At 49.0% G+C, this 20,860-nt stretch overlaps 1 protein-coding gene across 1 annotated transcript in view; it reads right to left on the bottom strand.

The window, feature by feature from the left end:
* ITPR2 (inositol 1,4,5-trisphosphate receptor type 2) overlaps nt 1–20,860 on the bottom strand; it is a 177,266-nt gene that overhangs the window by 101,423 nt on the left and 54,983 nt on the right. The window contains exons 11-21 of the mRNA XM_054168078.1: nt 14,238–14,392; nt 12,813–12,912; nt 12,514–12,674; nt 12,042–12,183; nt 11,133–11,291; nt 10,112–10,284; nt 7,248–7,367; nt 6,964–7,149; nt 6,173–6,424; nt 3,623–3,767; nt 3,180–3,330 (exon numbers count right to left, since the gene is read on the bottom strand). Of these exons, the coding sequence (XP_054024053.1) occupies nt 3,180–3,330; nt 3,623–3,767; nt 6,173–6,424; nt 6,964–7,149; nt 7,248–7,367; nt 10,112–10,284; nt 11,133–11,291; nt 12,042–12,183; nt 12,514–12,674; nt 12,813–12,912; nt 14,238–14,392 (1,744 nt within the window). The remainder of the gene's footprint in view (nt 1–3,179; nt 3,331–3,622; nt 3,768–6,172; nt 6,425–6,963; nt 7,150–7,247; nt 7,368–10,111; nt 10,285–11,132; nt 11,292–12,041; nt 12,184–12,513; nt 12,675–12,812; nt 12,913–14,237; nt 14,393–20,860) is intronic.

Below are 20,860 nucleotides of genomic sequence, written 5' to 3'. Positions count from 1 at the left end.
ACGAGTCCTTGAAGTAAGGCAAGCAGAAAGGTTACTGTGGCTTAAACAGCAGCTGCCTTCGCGTCAGCTAAGCCTACAACGCAAGACAAACCCCAGCAGCTCAATAAAAGAGATTCCAGCTTCTAGTACATATGCTCACGACTAAAGTAACAGGGCTCTGATCTTAGCTGCAGCTCTGCAGTGCTTCCTGAATACCAATGGCCAAGGGAAAATGAACTTGCTGCCTCAGCGAGTTAGCTGAGCTACACCAGGGCAGGCAGCAAGTAGAGCTGTGGCTGACCAGCAGAGGAGAGCACGAGGCAACACCCACAAACCTTCTTCCATTTCCCCCATTTTCCCTTTCTCTCCCCAGTTCTCCCTCTCTGCTCCTCAATCTGCCAATACAGGTCAGGTGCCAAGAACCTGCCACAGCAGTGGAGCCACCAGAAGTGCCCCATGCCTCACGAGGTTGGTCAGTGGAAGTGCAATCAGGGCGTGTCTGCACAAGTGGCAATTTAAAGGAGCTGCAGGAAGAGTGAAGAGGAGAATACTTGTCATGGTTTGAAAAGACAACTGTGCATCTCCTTCCATGGCTTTATTACAGTGATCACAACTTCCTAATGAGTATCAGTCACAGAACTCCAGTACACAATCCCATACAATTTGGCAAGACTGACAGCACAGCAGCCTCTCTGGGAAGGAAAGATTGTTCACAGGAGTCAATTAAGCAGGGGAAATAACAACCATCCAAGTTATGGAAGCAGGGGATAACCTGAGACTTCATTTTCTACATAAATATATTCCCTTGCTAAGCCATTTACTAGCTGCAAAAACTCTAACAGCAGAATGAAGGCAAAAGCCAACAGGAATCTGCTACGGAACACAGACTGGATGGTGACTGACAGGATACCACGCTCAGGAAGAAAAGCAACTGCAAAGGCAACTCACAATTCATCCATTTCCTTCAGACTCTTCCTCCTACCCAGTGTCCTCAGCTTGCTCTCCAGTGCCCAGGGCCAAGGACCATGCACAATCCTCCAAGGACATCCTCCAAGGCTGGCTGATACCCTCACAGGCAGTAGCCCTCTATGCCACAGATATTCTCAAGACACCAGAGAATGTTATCAACACATCTTCATCAACGAGCTGGATGAGGGGATTGAGGCTCCCTCAGTCTGAAGGTGACACTAAGCTAGGTGGGAGTTCATCTGCTGGAGGGCAGCAAGACTCTGCAGAGGGACCTGGCCAGGCTGGATCCATGGGCTGAGGCCAGTCGGATGAGATCCCACAAGGCCAAGTGCTGGGTCCTGAACCTGGGGCACAACCACCCCATGAACACTCCAGGCTGGGGGCAGAGTGGCTGGAAACTGCCCAGCAGGAAAGGACCTGGGGTGCTGGGTGCCAGCAGCTGAATAGGAGCCAGCAGTGCCCAGGTGGCCAAGAAGGCCACCAGCAGCCTGGCCTGGAGCAGCAATGGTACAGCCAGAAGCAGGGCAGGGATTGTGCCCCTGGACTCAGTACTGGAAGAGGCCACACCTTGAGTGCTGGGTTCTGCTTTGGGGCCCTCCCTACAAGAAGGACATTGAGAGGCTGGAGCAGGTCCAGGGAAGGGCAACAAAGCTGGGGAAGGGTCTGGAGAACAGGGCTGGGGAGGAGCAGCTGAGGGAACTAATCAAAACTGACCTAGCCTCAGCGTAAGTGCACGCAGCCAGGTTTTAAGGCAGCAGCTAACACCAGACAGTTTCCAGATGTCTGCTTGAATGGGAACCTGGAATCCAAAGTGCTTTGACTTTGTGGATTCCAGGGAAAACCACACTGATGCTCCGCCACAGGCTTCTTCAAGTGTCAGTGCCCTCTCTGGATGCAACAGTGGCAGTCCCTGCAGATCCTGTGGCAGGGAATCATTGTCCTGGGGCTCTACATCTCCCTGCTTTTGTTGATTTAGTTTCACTGCTTCGCGCAGTTTCATTTGTCTGCCTGAGAAGTTACAGCCATTTTTAAGACATATAACAACCCTTCAGTGCCTAAAGGAACACATTTCCTCTCAAACCCTGTAAAGCCATCTATTATTTGCCACAGGCACTAAGCCTTACAGCTCTGTTTGTGAAAGAGGTATGAATTTTTACAGGTTCTCTACAGAATTTGCTCGTAAAGGCTGCAGAAGCTACCATAAACAGGCCAAGAGCCACACTTTATTTCTTCATTAAGCCATTTTTCAGTGCTCAGTAACTAGCTGACCTCAGGTAAGCCTCACAGAAAACTTAATGCATGACATTAAGGGCAGCAGGTGAGATCACTTCTACATTTTATACAGCCCACAGAACCAATGAGGAGAAACAACCCCAAAAGCCCACAGTGCCCACAACACAGATCTGCCACCCATTCGCTGGGTCAGACTTCTCATGATCCACCTCACAACCTCAGGACACCAGTTGCAGCTACAGGCTGACGCCTAATGTTGCTGAAGTAATAGGAAAAGAGAGTTAAAAAGATGATCAGAGTCTGGAGGACCTTTGCTATGGGGACAGCCTGAGAGTGTTGGAGCTGTTCAGCCTGGAGAAAAGAAGACTGGGGAGACCTTAGAGCAGCCCTCAGTATCTGAAGCGTGGCTACAGAACTGGGGAGCGACTGGGTACAAAGGCACGGAGCGAAGGATGAAAGATGACAGCTTTGGACTGGAAGAAGCTGGATTTACATTAGACATTAGGAAGAAACTCTTGCCCATGAGGATGGTGAGGAGCTGCAGTGGGCTGCCCAGAGAAGCCATGAGGACGCCAAGCCTGGAGGTGTTGAAAGCTAGGTTGAACAGGGCCTTGAGACACCTGATCAACAAGGGCTTTGTCAGACTGATGTGCAGCACTCGAGTTGCATCCAAAACCACCAAGACACGTGCAGTATAAATTCAAGGATCATCAGCCATCATCCTCATTCCCAAGGAACATTAACTAAATAGCTCTAAGCAGCATGGCAACTCTGCAGCTTGCCTGCAAATGCCACTGTGTCATTTCATCTTTCAGAGCTGACTTAGGCTGCAGTTGCATGTTCGACTAAAATCAGCTATCTAGAAGACCAAACTGCACCTAGAGAAAGGCTTATGTGTGAATAAAGAACCCTGACATATCATGAGACATTCTACAAGTTATTTCCAACGGAAATAGTGAATTGCAGATGGGAACATCAACCATGGCTGCTTCTCCCACCTCCATCCTGAAACTTGCTCAGCCGCTCGAAGTATGACGAGATAGGGACCTGAACGATGTCCAGAATCGCCAGCAGCGTCCGGGTCAGCCTCAGCAGCTCGCTGAAGCTGTAAAAGCCAAAGTAGATGAGGTTTCGAGCCAGGTGCACCACCTATGAGAAAGAGAATGAAAAATGAAGGAAGTCTTGGCAACCCTTGTGGCACTGGGCTGTGCAAGGCACACTGCAGCTCTCACAGAGACTCAGATCCAGAGAGCACTCAGGTTGGTACAGCTCACTGACGTAAACACAGGCCTTGCACGAAGGCCAGCGACACTGCATGATTTTCAGAGTTAGACAAAGCAATTGGTCAGTTAAATTTCAACAGAGAGCAGAAACCGACCTGAGGGTTAGGAAGGTTTGAAAGGATAGGATTGCACCTGGGATGCAGGTAGCTGAGAATTACCTCAAATGTAAGTTTATTTTTCTCTTTGTCTCCAAAAGGGAAGGGCTGATTGACAACTTCTTTCAAGTACTCTTCTACAAATTCCATAGTTAGAGCAAACTTCCTCTTCATTTCATTCCTTGAAGAGTCTGTGAAAGAGTCATACCTGCAACACAAGGCACAGAAGGAAGGAAAATAAAACATCTTTAATAGCAGGATCAACTGCCACTAAAGAAAACCCAAACGGTGCTGATGCCATGAATTGACACTCAGTTCTCTGTGTGGGGAAGGGGGAGAAGCCAGCTGATGCTTCACAGAGAGGCACAGAAGAGGGACAGACCTCCCCTCCAACAAGGGCTGCAGAGAAGAGCAGTTACACAGAGAGGGAAACACCACAGTTGTGGCAGAGAGCACTCTGGGATCATACTATGGCAGCTCAATAAGGTGCTCAGTCTCAGCTGGCCAGTTGCTGCTTTTAGGAGGAACACAGCAACACTGGGCAGTCAGTTTCCTTCTCTGCACCAACACCCAGAGCTGATGTTTTGGGTCTGATACAAGAATCAACAGTCCTGGCTCACTGGAGAGGTCCCAGTTGACTGGAAGCTGCCAACGTGGTGCCCATCCACAAGAAGGGCCGGTTGCATGAGCCAGGGAATTCCAGGCCTGTCAGCCTGACCTCAGTGCCAGGCAAGATCATGGAACAGGTCATCTTGAGTGCAATCACACAGCACTTACAGGATGGCCAAGAGATCAGGCCCAGCCAGCACGGATTTAAGAAGGGCAGGTCGTGCCTGACCAACCTGATCCCCTTCTATGCCCAGGTGACTGCCTGGTGGATGTGGGGCAGGCTGTGGATGTAGTCTGCCTGGACTTCAGCAAGGCCTTTGACACCATCTCCCACAGCAAACTCCTGGCCAAGCTGTCAGCCCCTGGCTTGGGCACCAGCACTCTGAGCTGGGTTAGGAACTGGCTAGAGGGCTGAGCTCAGAGAGTGGTGGTGAATGGTGCCACATCCCGCTGGCAGCCAGGCACTAGAGGTGTGCCCCAGGGATCAGTGCCGGGCCCCATGCTCTTTAACATCTTTATTGATGATCTGGATGAGAGCATTGAGTCAGTTATCAACAAATTTGCAGATGACACCAAGTTGGGAGCAGGAGTTGAGCTGTTAGAGGGTAGGAGAGCTCTGCAGAGGGACCTTGCCAGGCTGGACAGATGGGCAGAGTCCAGGGGCATGAGATTGAACACATCCAAGTGCCAGGTTCTGCACATTGGCCACAGCAACCCCATGCAGTGCTACAGGCTGGGGTCAGAGTGGCTGAGAGCAGCCAGGCAGAGAGGGACCTGGGGGTACTGGTTGATAGTAGGCTGAACATGAGCCAGCAGTGTGCCCAGGTGGCCAAGCAGGCCAAGGGCATCCTGGCCTGCATCAGGAACAGTGTGGCCAGCAGGAGCAGGGAGGTCATTCTGCCCTGTGCTCAGCACTGGTTAGGCCACACCTTGAGTCCTGTGTCCAGTTCTGGGCCCCCCAGTTTAGGAAAGATGTTCAGTTGCTGGATGGTGTCCAGAGAAGGGCAACAAAGCTGGGGAGGGGTCTGGAGCACAGCCCTGTGAGGAGAGGCTGAGGGAGCTGGGGTTGGAGCCTGGAGGAGGCTCAGAGGAGACCTTCTTGCTGTCCACAACTCCCTGAAGGGAGGTTGTAGCCAGGTGGGGGTTGGTCTCTTCTCCCAGGCAACCAGCACCAGAACAAGGGGACACAGTCTCAAGCTGTGCCAGGGGAGGTTTAGGCTGGATGTTAGGAGAAAGTTCTTCACAGAAAGAGAGATTGGCCATTGGGATGTGCTGCCCAGGGAGGTGCTGGAGTCACCATCACTGGAGGTGTTTAGGAAGAGACTGGATGAGGCACTTGCTGCCATGGTTTAGTTGATCAAATGGTGTTTGGTGATAGGTTGGACTGGATGATCTCAAAGGTCTCTTCCAACCTGGTTAATTCTATTCTATTCTAATCCTGCCTCTCACTAGCAGAAGCAATCCTGTCTGCTGTACTGATGAACTTGTTCCTCTTTGTCTCTTCAGCCAGATACTCCCTGTCTAGGTCTAGCCCAGTGGCACTGCTCCACCTAATCAATTAGGTCAGAGAGGGTTTCCACTGAAGTCAAGGGTCCCTTCTCCCATACTTAAATTTAACACACACTCAAGTACTTTGCTGGATGGAAGCCAAAGCCTCTGTGAACCATTTCTGGGGCAACAGCTGTACCTAACTGCAAACTTCTGTCTTTCAGTTCAGCTTGAAGTACAAAACCAAGTTCCAGCCTAGCAAACCTGTGATGTTAAGACAAAATCCAAGGTCGGTTGGTCTGAGGAAAGGCCATTGCATTTGCTCCCTACAGGAACACAGTGGAAAATGAAACTCAAATCTTTCCATGCAAAGCTACCCAAAAGCAACCACAAGGTGCAGCTCCGTGCTCACAACACAGCACTCCCCCACACACTTTTTGTCAAGAGCAGACATCTACAACCGAGATGAAGCCCCCAAAATTTTTTGTGCTCTCACTTGAAACACTTCCAACTCACTCATGAATTGTGATCTTTGTAGGAATTTCAGTCCACAGCCTGGCATATCTGACAGGCACCACAGACTCCTGCGGGTCTCTGTCCACATGCATATGCAGCATCAGGCGGCAGAAGGAAGCGCGGAGGTCGTAGGGGAGGCTCTCGTCGGACATGCAGCGCAGGATCAGGTCCACCGACAGCTGCGCGGAGATCTGGTTGATGGCAAGGTACTGGCGGTCCAGGCACATCCGTGCAAAGAGGTTCAGCTGGTACCTTAAAAAGGCAGCAGGGTGAGGAACTCACAGAAGGCAGCTGGGAGTGAAACAGTGCACCTCAGAACCGGGCCTGATGCTCGTCCTGCTGATACAAACCCTAAAACCCAAAGCAGCTCTGCTAAGCGAGGGTCAGCTTGCCCATAGAAATGCTCACATGAGGACTGGGCTCCCTGTGAAACTCAGAGGAAGGGAGAAGTCTGGACTGCTTTCAAGCAGTGTAGGACACTGTTCTGTGGTGCCCTTTCTTCTCTAATCCTCAGAGTATGCCATGCTTCCAAGGCAGAAGAACTTCAAATAAAGCTCAACAAATAAAAAGGCAAAATGCTAAGGAGACACACAAGAGCTGTCATGAGCAAAGGAGGCTCAAGATTTGTCTGTAATAGCAAAGATTGTGATGCTTCCTACAGGAAAAACTGGAAACAAACTTTCAATCCCTGTTTCTGACATGACCTTTTTTGATATTGGCAAAGGAACTGGGCAAGAACAGCACCAGAATCTTCTGCAAGCCTTTTCATGCACTGAAATGAGCAGCTTTACCTGTAGTAGGTAAGAACTTCTAAATCAGCCTTTGTGCCCTCCTTCGCCTCCTGAGCCAGATGCCTGATAGCTTTGCCATGAGGCTCCTTGTTGCTGTCAATCCAGTAGAGCCACACTTCCTCCTCATCAATGTCATCTGAGATGACAGGGCATTCCAAAAGGTTGTCCATTTGTGTTGAAACCAGCCTGAAAACACAAACTAGTCACAAGGGAGCCATCAGCAAAGCACTGCAAACAGCACAGCAGAGATTACAAAACAGCATCTTCTGCTTATGGATGCTCACTTGGTCTGGATGAGAATGTCGGCGTTCCCTGGACTCAGCATAAACTTGCAGATGAGTTCCTGAGTTACTGGTATGGCTGTGGTGTTAGATACACACAGGTCTGACAGGTAATCCAAGAATCTGCAGTCAGAAAACCACAGGTGCAACATAACATGATATTTAAACCTCCACACAGACACACTGCAGCAGGAACCTCCAGCATCCATCACTAAGGAACTCAAGGGAGCATCGATCACGAGATTTATCAGCACACGACCTTTGCAGGCTCACAGCAGGTAAAGAAGAGCAAGAGCTGCAAGGGCCACCCTCAGTGGTGTTAAACAATCAGACAGGAGAAGAGAAAAACATCCCAAGTGTGCCACTTCCCAGCACATCAAAGGCCAGAGGGTTGTGCCAGAACTTAAGAATGAGGCTGTTTTAAGTTTGTCAGGCAGAGGAACTCCACTGAAGGTCCTCATCCTTGTCAGGAACCAAAAGCAAGAGTCCCCATTTTCCCAATCAGCTATTCCCTTAACCCAAGTACCACAGGGATGTTATTTGTGCAGGAGATGGCTCTGCACTGCACTCCACACTCTCCACACTGCAGAAGCCCACACCTCAACCTGTTAAAGGTGTCACTTTGAAGTGACACAGCCAACAATTACTGAAAAGTGGAGATCTGGGAGGATCTGTAGACAGGACCTTTTCACTCTCTACAGCTCCCTGAAAGGAGGTTGTAGTGAGGTGGGTGTTGGTCTCTTCTCCCTTTTAACAAGTGACAGGAGACAATGTAATAGCCTCAAGTTGCACCAGGGAAAGGTTAAGTTTGATATTAGAAGAAACTTCCTGACTGAAAGGGTTCTCAGAGCCTGGCCCAGGCTGCTCAGGGAGGTGGCTGAATGCCCATGCCTGGAGGCGTTTCAGAGAGGCAGAGCTGTGGTGCTGAGGGCCATGGGTTAGCCCCAGGCCTGGCAGAGTTGGAGACTGGTTGGGCTGAGTAATCTGAAAGGTCTTTTCCAGCCAGAACAATGACAGGATTCTATCCCATGATCTCTTGGACTTCACCCTTAGAGAAGGGAACACGCAGCAGCTGCACAATGTGTTCATACAACAATACTACAATACCCTCCACCGCAGCAAGTGACCTGTGACTGTCAGTGAGGACTAGGACCCTTCAGCACCAAGGAACTGATCTCATGTAGCTCCCTCTTTGTGATGACCAAATCCAAAACAGTTTAGCACAAGAGAGGCAAAGAGCTTACAGAGAGAGGCAAAGTGGCAGCAGACATGGAGAACAATTGAAGCAGCGAAGAACCAGGGCCCTGAGCAATACCCTTGCTCACCAGGAAAGGAAGGCTAGTGCAAGATACAGAGGGCACCACAGAGGCCTCAGCACATTTGCTTCTGAAGACGGCTGTGACTTCAGTAATTTCACAAATGAAAACCCAACCCCCAAATCAGCTAAGAGTTTCCACTAAAAGATCCATTTCCTTTACATTCTGACCTGAAGCTAATTTAAAAAAAAGTTCCCCCTGGGTGAAGTTCAAGGGCAGGATTTTTCATTTGGCACAAGGTTTGGTCTAGGACAGATGTTCACTGGCATCTTCACTTTCGTCAGGCCTGACTTGAAACCACAACCTGCAGGAAAACTCGTAACAAAAGCTTAGAAAAACGAACATCTCCTGCAAGACAGCAGGAGAACTGCAGAGTTAGGAGAGACTGACATTTCATCCTGGCTTGGAGGCCTGTGGCTAGTGGTGCTCCCCAGGGGTCAGTACTGGGTCCAGCCTTGCTCAACATCACCTTCAGCAACCTAGGTGATGGGACAGTGTCCTCAGCCAGTCTGCTGATGGGACAAGCTGGGAGGGGTGGCTGGCACCCCACCAGGCTGTGCTAGCATCCAGTGAGACCTGACCAGGCTGAACAGTTGGTCAGAGGGAACGTCATGAAGTTCACAAGGAGCAAGTGCAGAGTCCTGCCGCTGGTGAGGAGCAGCCCCTACAGCTGAGGGGTCAGCTGCTGGGAAGCAGCTCTGTGGAGTAGGACCTGGCAGTGCTGATGGACAAGTTCACCAGGTGCTCCTGTGGCCAAAAAAGCCAGTGGCCTCCTGGGGTGCATTAAGAGTGTGGTCAGGAGGTTAGCAGGTTGAGGCAGGTTCTCCCCACCCTCTACTCTGTCCTGCTGAGGCCAAACCTGGGGTATTGTGTCCAGTTCTGGGCTCCCCAGTTGAAGAGAGTCAGGGATCTACTGGAGAGAGCCCAACACAGGGCCACAAAGATGATGAGGGGTCTGGAGCATCTTTATGACAAGGAGAGGCTGAGACCTGGGGCTGTTTGGCCTAGAAAATAGCAGACTGAGTGAAGATCTTCTCAGAGCAGATCAATATCAAAAGGGTGGAGGTCAAGAGGATGGGGCTGGGCTCTTTCCAGTGGTGTCCAGTGATAGGACAAGGGGCAACAGGTACCAACTGGAACCCGGGAGGTTTCCTTAATCATAAGGCAAAGTTCTTCATTTTGAGGGTGCTGGAACACTGCAGCAGGCTGCCCAGAGAGGTTGTGGAGTTTCCTTCTCTGGAGACTTTCAAAACCCACCTGGATGAGATCCTGAGCAATCTGACCTAGGCAAACCTGCTTTAACCACGGGACTGAGCTCAATGACCTCCAGAAGTCCCTTCCAACCCCTACCATTCTGTGATTCAACTTGTCCTTATCAGACATAGAACCAAATTGTTAGAACTGTAAAAGCTCCAGCTCGGAAATGCAGACACGGTCAAGTCCCAAGAACCCCAGGTAATCCTGCATGACACAAAGCAGTAAGTAGCAGGCACATGCACAGGGAACAAAGGCTGTCAACAGATCAGGAGCCTGGTGTGGGCCACTTCAAACCTTGGCTCTCGATTTCTCCTGAGTAAATTCACGAACGTCTCAATCTCTTTAGCTGTGATGTGTTTCTCCAGCAGCTTTCTGTTGTTGTGCAACAAAGCTGTGATGGTGTCTTCTGCCAGAATATCATAACCAATCTGGGACTGCATGACACAGAAGTTCTTAGCAATGTATTCCTGAAAAAGAACAAGAACATTCTCACAATGACCTGTTAAAGCAGTTGCTCATTTAGAGCCAGGAGCATCCAGCTCACTCAGCAATCACAGCCTGCCTCAGAACTGTCCTCCCTGAACTGGCCTCCACAAAGCAACACCTGCACACCTGAAACATGCACCCCAAGAAACAGTCTCAATACTAGGGATGATAATTTCTTAGGTCTATCCTGTTCAAGAAGCTTTCCTGAGTCCTCCCTCCTCCCTTTCTAAGACAGAAATACTCCCATAAAGCTTTAGAAGGAAAGCAAAGAGGCCACACAGGGCAGTTCCATCCTTTATGGATAGTCCCTTTGGTCCTACCACGGGAGCATTGTTTTCCTCGCTGCAATGTGCCAAGCACTCAGCACCATCTTCTGAAACACTTCTTGCTCACAGGGAGTCCCCAGCAGTGGGACACCTCAGGCTACGTGACAGAATAACCTCTGGTCTGATTCCCTGCCATCCCTCTACAAGTATCTGAGCAATGGAAATAGACTGGTTTTTCAGACTGCCCATTTGATAATCCAGAGTCCAAGAGCATCATTTTAAAAGCAGAAAGCTGAATGAAGCAGTGGACTCAGCTCGGTCTGAGCCTGTGGAAGTGCAAGGGGAACCAGTGGTACTCACTGCTGACCACTCAGTTCTTACAGAAACGCCTACAAAGCAAAGCCACTCTTTCTCAGCACGAGGCAGAACAGATCAGTGACTACATAACGCCCAGTCCTTTGACCACTACCACAGAATTCCACTTCTAAGCACAGGCAGTGATGTCCAACCCAGCATTGACAGTTATGGAAATCAGGAGGATAATTGTCTTGATTACCACTGACCTGGTTCTTCCTGTAGTCCTGCTGGGAGTGTCTGAGAACTCTGTAACATAGCCTTAACATGTATTTGTATGGGGCATATCTCTGGTCACCCAGGTCTTCAAGCCTAAGCATTGATCCTTCCCCTTGGTCCTTAAAAGGAGCTTTGAGAATGCCGAAGATCTGTTCAAAATCAAAACCACTGAGCGTGAAAAACAAAGTCAAGTTGTTGATTAGCTTTCAGCAGGCAATGGAGACATCCTCTGAGAAGAACAGCACAAGATGTAAAGTGAGTCCCTCAACCCAGTTACGTGTGAGCAAACACATGTGGGACCACAGCCTCCGATATCACAGCTTCATGCCTTCAGCTTTACATTTCCCATCCACTTGGCTGACACTGCGTCCTCTTTACTACTATCTCCAGGTTTAAACAATGCCACTTCAGCGCCTTAGTTTTGGCTAAATCAAGAATGAAAAAGGAAGACAGCGGTGGCTGGTGCCCAACCTCACCCTTTTTTGCATTTTTAAATTGCAGCAGGCTACTTAAAGTGATTATTAATTTTCATTTACATGGAAGTTTGCCCTCGTGTGAAGAATGTCAGGGATCCACAAATGCATTAGAATTTTCCCTACACAGGGAATACTTACAGGATTGGGACCACGTTGCAAGCTCGGTTCGGACTTCATCAACTACCAAATATAGTCTTAAAAGGCATAAGAATCACAGGAAACTAACAGCCACTACATGCTCCCCCTTGTGTTTCCATCTGATTCACAGGCCAAGGCGTGAGCCTTGCCTAAGTCGTGTCTGCCTATGCAATCCAACCAGACAAATCCAACATGGCATAAAGCAAGGTAGCCAAAACTAATGTTTTTATAAATCACTCCTATAATCTGTAACAAGAATCAAGTGATTAATGCAGTAGGCCATACCTGAGCCAATATATTCTGTTCCCTCATTAGCTTCTGCCGTTCCCGGTTTGGCCTGGTCACAACCACATCCAGAACCTCCTGCCCGTTGTTGGGCACATCAGCAATAAAGAAAATAAGATCTTCCAGCAGCTTGGTTACGAACCTGGGCCAACAGAAATCAGTGTTACCTGCAGCCACTCTGCACCTGCTGGATGCACCATGCAGAGCAAGCTGTGTCTGGTGCCACGGAACCCCGGTCACGGTGCAGTTAAGGTTGACGTGCACTTAAGGATTCCAGACCTTGGTTCACAGAGGCTTAAATCCGTCACACAGATGATTACCGAGGCATTGAACGAAAACCAGAGGGGAAAAAGGGAGAAAAATGCAGGATGCAGAGTACTCAGAAATCCAAAATCCATACCAGCTGGAAGAGCAGAGGGTCATGAGTAGGCAAACATCAGTTTAGGACGGCACAGAAATCAAACTCACTGACCTTCTCTCATTCTGGGTTATTGTCCCATTCTCCAGCTTTTTAACAGTTGATGCTAGAACCTTGTTTGCATCATTGGCGAAGTCCAAGTCTCTGACCTCAGACAGAGGAACCGAGACGATGGCAAAAGCTTCCTTGTCCTCTTTTGTTTGGCATGTCCCAATCTGCAAGAGTTTAACACAGGTGAGCAATCCTCTTCCCTTTATACTAACTATTACAGATATTTTATGTACTAGAAGTGAGATCCTCAGTGCAGAGCTTCAGGAGGGAGCTGGAGAGGTGAAACTCCTGCAGATGTTTACCTTCAGCATGACAGGCCTCTCCTCATCAGTGTCTATTGGAATGCTTGTGCTGGTCACCCAGGTGTTGGTGCACAAATGCCTCAGCCGGACATAGGAGTTCCTACAGGAGAGCAAATGGCAGGTGAGATGGATCACTCCTGACCTGGAGTGGGCAAAGTGGGATGCAGGGCAGCACATGAGCACAGCATGAGACTCGAGGGCATGAGTCACACTGGCCACTGATTAGAGAGACCTAAATGGTACTGCAGAGCCCTTTCCCCTTGCCTCCTCCTTTGCCATCCAGAGGAGAGATGCAACAGAACAAACAGCATCTTGGGATTATGCAGAATGCTGGGTTTAAGTATTCATATAAGCCCAGGCACAAAATATTCCTGAAAGAAAAAGAATGTAAAACGAAGGTGTTATCCCATCTAAACAGGAATACATTTAATGAAAAATCCCTTATTTTTTTTTTCTGCAGAGTAATAAACCCCTTTGAGCCGTCCCAGACAAAAGCCAGAAAGTAAAATTGGCCATGGTTTCACAGCTACACCATTGTGACTGCTCCAGGGAGCAAGCATTTACAGTACCAGTTCTCAACTGAAAAGCAAGTGAACAAAGAGCAGACATGAGATTCTTTCTACGTTCTTTCCATATGATAATTTGTGGCATTATCAAAAAGCAGAGCTGAGAAACCAGCTACAATTTTTACTCTGAATTCTGCTTTTGAAATAGATTCACTGTGGTCTTCCTTCACACTTTCCCTTTCATGCTGATGGGCTTGGAGTATTCAAGCAAGCAAATTACCTGGAAAAGCTTCACATAGCAAATACACTTCCAAGCTGCACACATCAGTATTCACAGATGCCCAGCTCTAAAACCGAGCCCCATCACAACCTGCCCCACTGTCTGCACACCCTCTTAGTCACAACCAACACTGAGGGACTTCTCCAGCCAAGCTCAGCTAAACTGCACAGCTGAAACATCAGATATTCACCATTAAAAGCCAGAAGCCACTTGCTGAATTCATTTGACTAAGAAATGTGCACAGTGGTCTGTCAGAGACACATCAGCCCAGTTCACCACACCTTTATTCTCCAGGCAACAACTCCAGTTAGATCTGTCAGTGGTGGGGTTTTTTCCAACCAGTGCACAGGGTCAGTTCTGTCCTCACAGATCTTTGCAGTATTCAGCCCATTTTCTCTTCACAGACTCTCTCCAAGCACCACTTAGTTTAGCCTTATAATTGTTTTACCCAGCCACAGCAGCACTCTCATGTTTTATACATCCCTTGTTTACCTGTGAACGCTCCTCACATTTTCAGCAAAGGAAGCTTCTTGCTTCTGTTTGATTTCTCCCCTGCCTTACTCACTAGCATAGTGCTAGGAGGAAACCTTGCCAATGCAACACTATTTTTTCTGCCCTTTTTTCTCTTTCTTTTTTTACCTTGGAACCAGGCAATCAGCTCTCTGAAGAGTGGTGGCATCCAGTTCAAAGAGAGAAGCGATATCATTTCCGTGCGGCACAGAGACCAAAGTGTACATAATCTTCTCCCCTGCCTGGCACTTCTTCTTTGAAGCAGGAAGGTCGCCGTCTCTCTGCTGATTAGGCACAAGGGTTATTTGCTTGCATCAGGGCCTGTTATAAATTCTGCAATTAGCTCTTGGACAAGTAACACATCAGAACTGTACCTTTCTTCCTTACATTCACGTAGGAACACAGAGGGTGCACTTTGCCCCAGGCACGCAGGGTCTCAGGCAGTCATTACAGAGGCTGCGGAGAGCCTGCAGGACTGTACACCTACAGCTTCAAACAGCCTGCAGGAGCTGCACACCCTGCACTCCCAACAGATATAGCTACACAGGGATGGTTTGCAACACAGCAAAGATAAAAGAGTTAACAAAACCTGGGTTTTTTTATAAGAGGGAGGGGACTAAGTAAAACCATTTGCCTACATGCACTGTTGTTTGATTTTTCTCCTTCCCATGTGGTCAGAATCCCAACAGCACACTCGCCGAACAGCAAGAGACAGAGTATCGACTCCACTGAACTGTCACTGGAAGCGGGGACACAAAGCACCAGGTAGATTCTCAGAAACTATAGCAGAAGGCTGACCATGCATTGCAGGCTGGATCCAATACAGGTTGGAGCTTGCCCACAGCAACTGGAGAAGATTGTTTCCTTCAAGAAGCCTTCAGCTGACGTGTACAAAGCTGTGTTGGTGGCTCAAAAGAGACGTGGGAATCGAGGGTGGCCATTCTCCTCCCACCATCTGCTGAAAATCCATGGGAATTTTGTGATCCAGCACCACTGAGCAGCCATCTTCATCGCTAGTTACCGACATGCCTCAGCCTTCAGAGCCTCCAACTGCTGCCTTACCCATCTTTGCTTGAAGGTGTAATTCAGAGTGGGTGCCCGCAACCACATGGCAACCAACAGAATCACCAGCACAAGGGAAAGCTCTTCCTCCAGGGTGGTGTTACACAAATTACAAAAGACTAAGAATCAATCAAGCAGCTGCCAGCCTAGGGCCCTTCACACACACACACCACAGATCACAGAGGAACAGGAAAAGAGGAATGAAGAAAGCCAAAGGAGAAAAACCACCCCCTGGAAACCTGGAATACTTTTATAATGATTCACAACACACCCCTAGGAAGAGAAGGACAAAGCAATGTAAAGAGGCTTGGGTTACATTAGTGACTTGATTAAAACCAAACTGTGAGGGGTAATCGAGGGCAAAGCTTTGATTATTCATATTGCCAATTGCAATTAAGCAACAAAATCAAGGATGAGTGAAACTACAGGAGCAGCAGCTGGTTATCATCTCATTTCCAGGCACCTCTGGAATCCTTCATGCCTTAAAAAAAAATAATCACAGAATCGTTTGGGCTGGAAAAGACCTTTAAAATCACCCAGTCCAAGTGTTCTCTAACTCTGCCAAGGCTGTGGCTGGACCATGGCCCTCAACACCACATGTGTCTCCTTGAAACACCTGCAGGGATGGGGCCCCAGCCACCTTCCTGGGCAATCCTCTCCAAAGTTTCATAGGCTCATCTACTCGTCAGAGTGTTGGCACTAGCAAATAGAATAGAATAGAATAGAGTAGAATAGAATAGAATAGAGTAGAATAGAGTAGAATAGAGTAGAATAGAGTAGAATAGAGTAGAGTAGAATAGACCAGGTCGGAAGAGACCTTCAAGATCATCGAGTCCAACCTATCATCCAACACCACCTAATCAACTAAACCATGGAAAGAAAGCACCCTACCAAGTCTCCTCCTGAACACCCTCAGCGACAGCGACCCCACCACCTCCTCAGGCAGCCCATTCCAATGGGCAATCACTCTCTGTGTAAAACCTCCTCCTAACCTCCAGCCTAAACCTCCCCTGGCACAGCCTGAGACAGTGTCCTCTTGTTCTGGTACTGGTTGCCTGGGAGAAGAGACCAACCTCTGCCTGTCTACAACCCCCCTTCAGGTAGTTGTAGAGAGTAATAAGGTCACCCCTGAGTCTCCTACTCTCCAGGCTAAGCAACCCCAGCTCCCTCAGCCTCTCCTCACAGGGCTGTGCTCCAAGCCCCTCACCAACCTTGTCGCCCTTGTCTGGACACGCTCCAGCAAGTCAACCTCCTTCCTAAACTGAGGGGCCCAGAACTGGACACAGGACTCGAGGTGCAGCCTAACCAGTGCAGTGTACAGGGGCAGAATGACCTCCCTGCTCCTGCTGGCCACACTGTTCCTGATGCAGGCCAGGATGCCCTTGGCCCTCCTGGCTGCCTGGGCACACTGCAGGCTCATGTTCAGCCTACCATCAACCAGTACCCCCAGGTCCCTCTCTGCCTGGCTGCTCTCAGCCACTCTGACCCCAGCCTGTAGCTCTGCATGGGATTGCTGTGGCCAATGTGCAGAACCTGGCACTTGGATGTGTTCAATCTCATGCCCCTGGACTCTGCCCATCTGCCCAGCCTGTCGAGGTCCCTCTGCAGAGCCTCTCTACCCTCCAGCAGATCAACTCCTGCCCCCAGCTTGGTGTCATCAGCAAATTTACTGATGATGGACTCGATGCCCTCGTCCAGATCATCAATAAAGATGTTAAAGAGCATGGGGCCCAGCACTGATCCCTGGGGCACACCACTGGTGCCTGGCCGCCAGCTGGACGTGGCACCATTCACCACCACTCTCTGGGCTCGGCCCTCCAGCCACTTCCTAACCCATTGCAGTGTGCTCCCATCCAAGCCAGGGGCTGACAGCTTGGCCAGGAGTCTGCCATGGGGGACGGTGTCAAAGGCCTTGCTGAGGTCCAGGTAGACTACATCCACAGCCTGCCCCACATCCACCAGGCAGTCACTTGGGCATAGAAGGGGATCAGGTTGGTCAGGCAGGACCTGCCCTTCCTAAACCCATGCTGGCTGGGCCTGAGTGGAAGTTTGCTGAAACAAGGGACAAGCATCTCCTGTGTCTCACTCGGGAGTAAGCTCATCCCACAGCCCTCACGTGCTACCACAGCCCACACCCAAAACCCCAAAATATTAAACAAAATTGCACCAAAGAAACTTAACCTGTACGCAAAGATGGAGAAATAGCAAATTTTTAAGTGATTTCCATACGTACTCTGGTTTATATAGTCAGGATGAGACCCATACTGGAAGGGCAAGCAAACTGTAAGAGAATCTTCTTAAGAGCTAAATAGGTGTTGGTCAGAGTCTAACACCAAATGAAAATCTACTTCCTACATTTTCAAATTAAACAGAAAACTGGAAAACCAGGTTACAGGTCAAGAAGACTGTGAAGGGGTGAGGAGCACAGGATAGGTTAAGCCAGGATGCACACTCTGGGTATTTCTTATCACTTACATTCAAATGCAGCTATGGCTTTTCAGGACACTTCATAATTTTATGCCTTTTGGTTTCCCCCCTAGGACTGTGGGAAAAATACAGACCAAAATATGAGGCTGTATTCTATTTTGTGTCATGAAATGTCCTCACTCACAGTGTCTGACCACCCCCAACAGGTCACCGTGAGCACCTGCAGGGTTCTGTGGTGGGAGGCAAAGGCAAAGTCTCCTGTGCTTTAGTAGTCCATCCCCACGTTGTTCAGCCTGCAGTCTGGGGCAGCCTCCACCCTCTCACCAGTCTCCCCAGCAACTGCACAGATGCACTGGAGCAACTTGGCTTGTTAGACCAAACTCCTGCCAACCAGTCTTAGCATCAAATCAGACCTAGGAGCTGGTTTTCACTCTAAAAAGAAAGTCCCCTTCAACAGGGGGTGAGGCAGTGTCTGCAACACTGCTAACTGCAAGGCAAAGCTCAGCTGAGCAAAATCAGACCTGCACAAGAGCTGTGCAAGAGTTCCACACCACATTCCAGCACAAACCTCAGAGGGCTCCCAGCAGTGTTATTTTAGGATCTCAACCTGGATTATAGGTCTTAAGCACTAAAGAACAACCTTCAACTTGACAGCTCTGAAACAACCTACCCAAGAGAGAGCAATGGTGTCACTGCATATGGCCAGACATGGACTACTGTCTGAATTTCTGTCTTAGTGCAGGTGCAAGGTCTGTGAGAGAGACAACAGACACACATGCACATAGAAAGCTGCTTCTGATGAATGGAACTCAGCAACAGGCACCAGAATGCACTTCACCTAAGCCACTACTGAATCAGCAGATGAGTGCAGAGGAGTATGCAGAAAGTGAACTTCCCCTATCTCCAGTGAGTTGGGTGACGTGATCAGGTCAGGAGGAGCACTGCATTCCACAGCAGATGAAAACAAGGTGGCATTTGCTCAGGTAAGAAACTGGCATACGAGCAGATGGAGCCAGCAAAAACAGATCAAATGAACAGAAGGGAGGAACAGGACTGGAAAGGGACTCAAATGTAGATAGAAGGCATTTCCTAAAGCAACATGAAAAAAAAGTCAGTGAATGGTTTCAGAACTGTTGGTGACATGGCCACTGACAGCCAAGGAGTGCACTCTTGGGACTTCTTTGAAGTGGGTGAACTGCATGCTCAGAGCACAGGGCAGTGCAAGAACTGTGACAAAAACTATATTAGCAAACAGTAAAGCCACCAAGAAAGAAAAAAAAAGTTTTGATTGTCCTAAGCTATTAGCAAAGCAGTGACAGGCTGAGCAAGTCACACCAGGTACGTCTGCAAGGTGCAGAAGGTGGAACCACCTCGCTCTGTTGTGCCCGAGTTAAAATCACTCCCAAAAATGAAGCTGACATTCAGCTCCACTTCTGCCTGGCAGGAGCTGGACCTGCACCTTCCAAAAGAATGACCTATTCCAAATTCCAGGTAGAACACAGAGTAGACTCAGCCCCTTCTGCTTAACAGATTTTAAGTGTCTGCCCAGCCAGAGGGCTGCTAGCCCCTCACTCTGCAGCAGCAAAGCAAAGTTCACCATTCACCAGAAACGGACCTGAAGATACCCCTGCCATGGAGCCACTTGCCTGGGAAAGCAAAGGCTGAGAGGTGAAGGCAGGAGTCAGAGCTAGCACCAACAAACAGCCCTTTTGGTGAGCAGAGAAATATTGACCCGGACTCACAGCAAAGTCCATCATCCTGGGCCAGCAGCACTGCAGTGCATCCCATGGAGTCAAAGAAGCTCAAGAACCCAGCACAGCCAGCATGCAGTGTTTGCAGTGTGAAGGGCAAATGCCAGGGGAGGCAACTCCCATCTTGTAATGCCAGACAAAATCTTCAGGTACAGGCAGACTGGTCCTCTTGGGGACTTGTAGTCCAGCAGGTGACAACCCTTCTCACAGGTTGCAGCACAACGTGCTAGTAACGTGACCTCTCCCAAAACCCCACTATCCACCTCAGCTAGGCACCACGCTCTAATTCAGGAGATTTCCATGCAGTTTGGCTTAAGGAGGGGCATTCCTCTCAACTGCAAAATGCAATACAGAAACATGACAGAGCTGAAATTCCTTTTCCTTTTAGAAGCCCTATCTACAATTGCAGTTGGTAGACACCTCTTGTGGCACAGACAGGCACAGATAACACCATGCTCCTGAATGAATGCATTCAGCTGCACTACAGATTCCAGCAGGAATTACATTTAATAGCAGCCAGAGTCCTGAAAATGCCTGTTAAATCCACTGCAATGTGGTATCTCAATGCTAACCCAGTTTAGGAGGCTTGCACAGAGTGGTAATATGAGCAGAACTCCATAGGTTAGGTGATTTTAAAATCCTCCTTGAAAACAAAGTGGCATACCTGAATGGCCAGGCCTGCTCCTGCTGGTGACAAGCCCTGGCAGTCAGCACAGCAGTTAGCCTCCTCTAGCACCTTGTCTGTTGACTCACTTGTGAGTCACCCTGTTTCCAGCACAGACATCACGTTGCAGCTCTGCTGTCAGGAGCCAGACGATCCGCAAGGAAGGAGGCGCGGCGCTCGCAGAGCTGATTCAGAGCTGTGTGCACAGCAGGCTGATGTTCCTGTGCTGGCATCTGTGGCCCCCTTCTCCCCACAGCCTCCCCACTGCTCTGACTGCTGGCTTCACAAAAGCAGAGGCTCTGCCACTTCAAGGCCAAAGGTTCTTTTCTTTTTCCTGTCATTATTCAGACTGTATATTGCCAGGTCAATTCCTAACCAAGGCTTTTAAAAACACCCACAATAAATATCCCCAGATTATTCAGCTTATGTAAAACTGCATCACCTGTGTCTCACCTTATAAAATTTGAATTAAACTTCGTTGCTGGAAGGTAAAATAACATTTAAAAAACATTTGATTTACAGTGTTTATCAGAAAAAAAAAAACACCTGGATTGGAAGCAAGACAGAAAACTCTGAACTGTAGACTGGTTTGGAATTCATAAGTATAGATAAACAGAAGTCAAGGGAGATACATCAAACTGCACCTAGCAGTCCATGGTCAAGGGAGGTTCTCCTCCACCTCTGTTCTGCCCCAGTGAGCCCACACCTGGGGTACTGTCTCCAGGTCTGGATCCTCCAGTTCAAGAGCATTTCTCATACAAGGAGAGGCTGAGACATAAGGCTGCTTAGCCAGGAGAAGAGCAGACCCAGAGGGTATCTGATCAATGCTGATCAATAGCAAAGGGTGG

Source organism: Dryobates pubescens, chromosome 15, assembly GCF_014839835.1.
Source record: "Dryobates pubescens isolate bDryPub1 chromosome 15, bDryPub1.pri, whole genome shotgun sequence".
NCBI lineage: Eukaryota > Metazoa > Chordata > Aves > Piciformes > Picidae > Dryobates > Dryobates pubescens.
The sequence above is the reverse complement of the archived record's forward strand: the minus strand, read 5'-3'. Positions and strand labels throughout refer to the sequence as shown.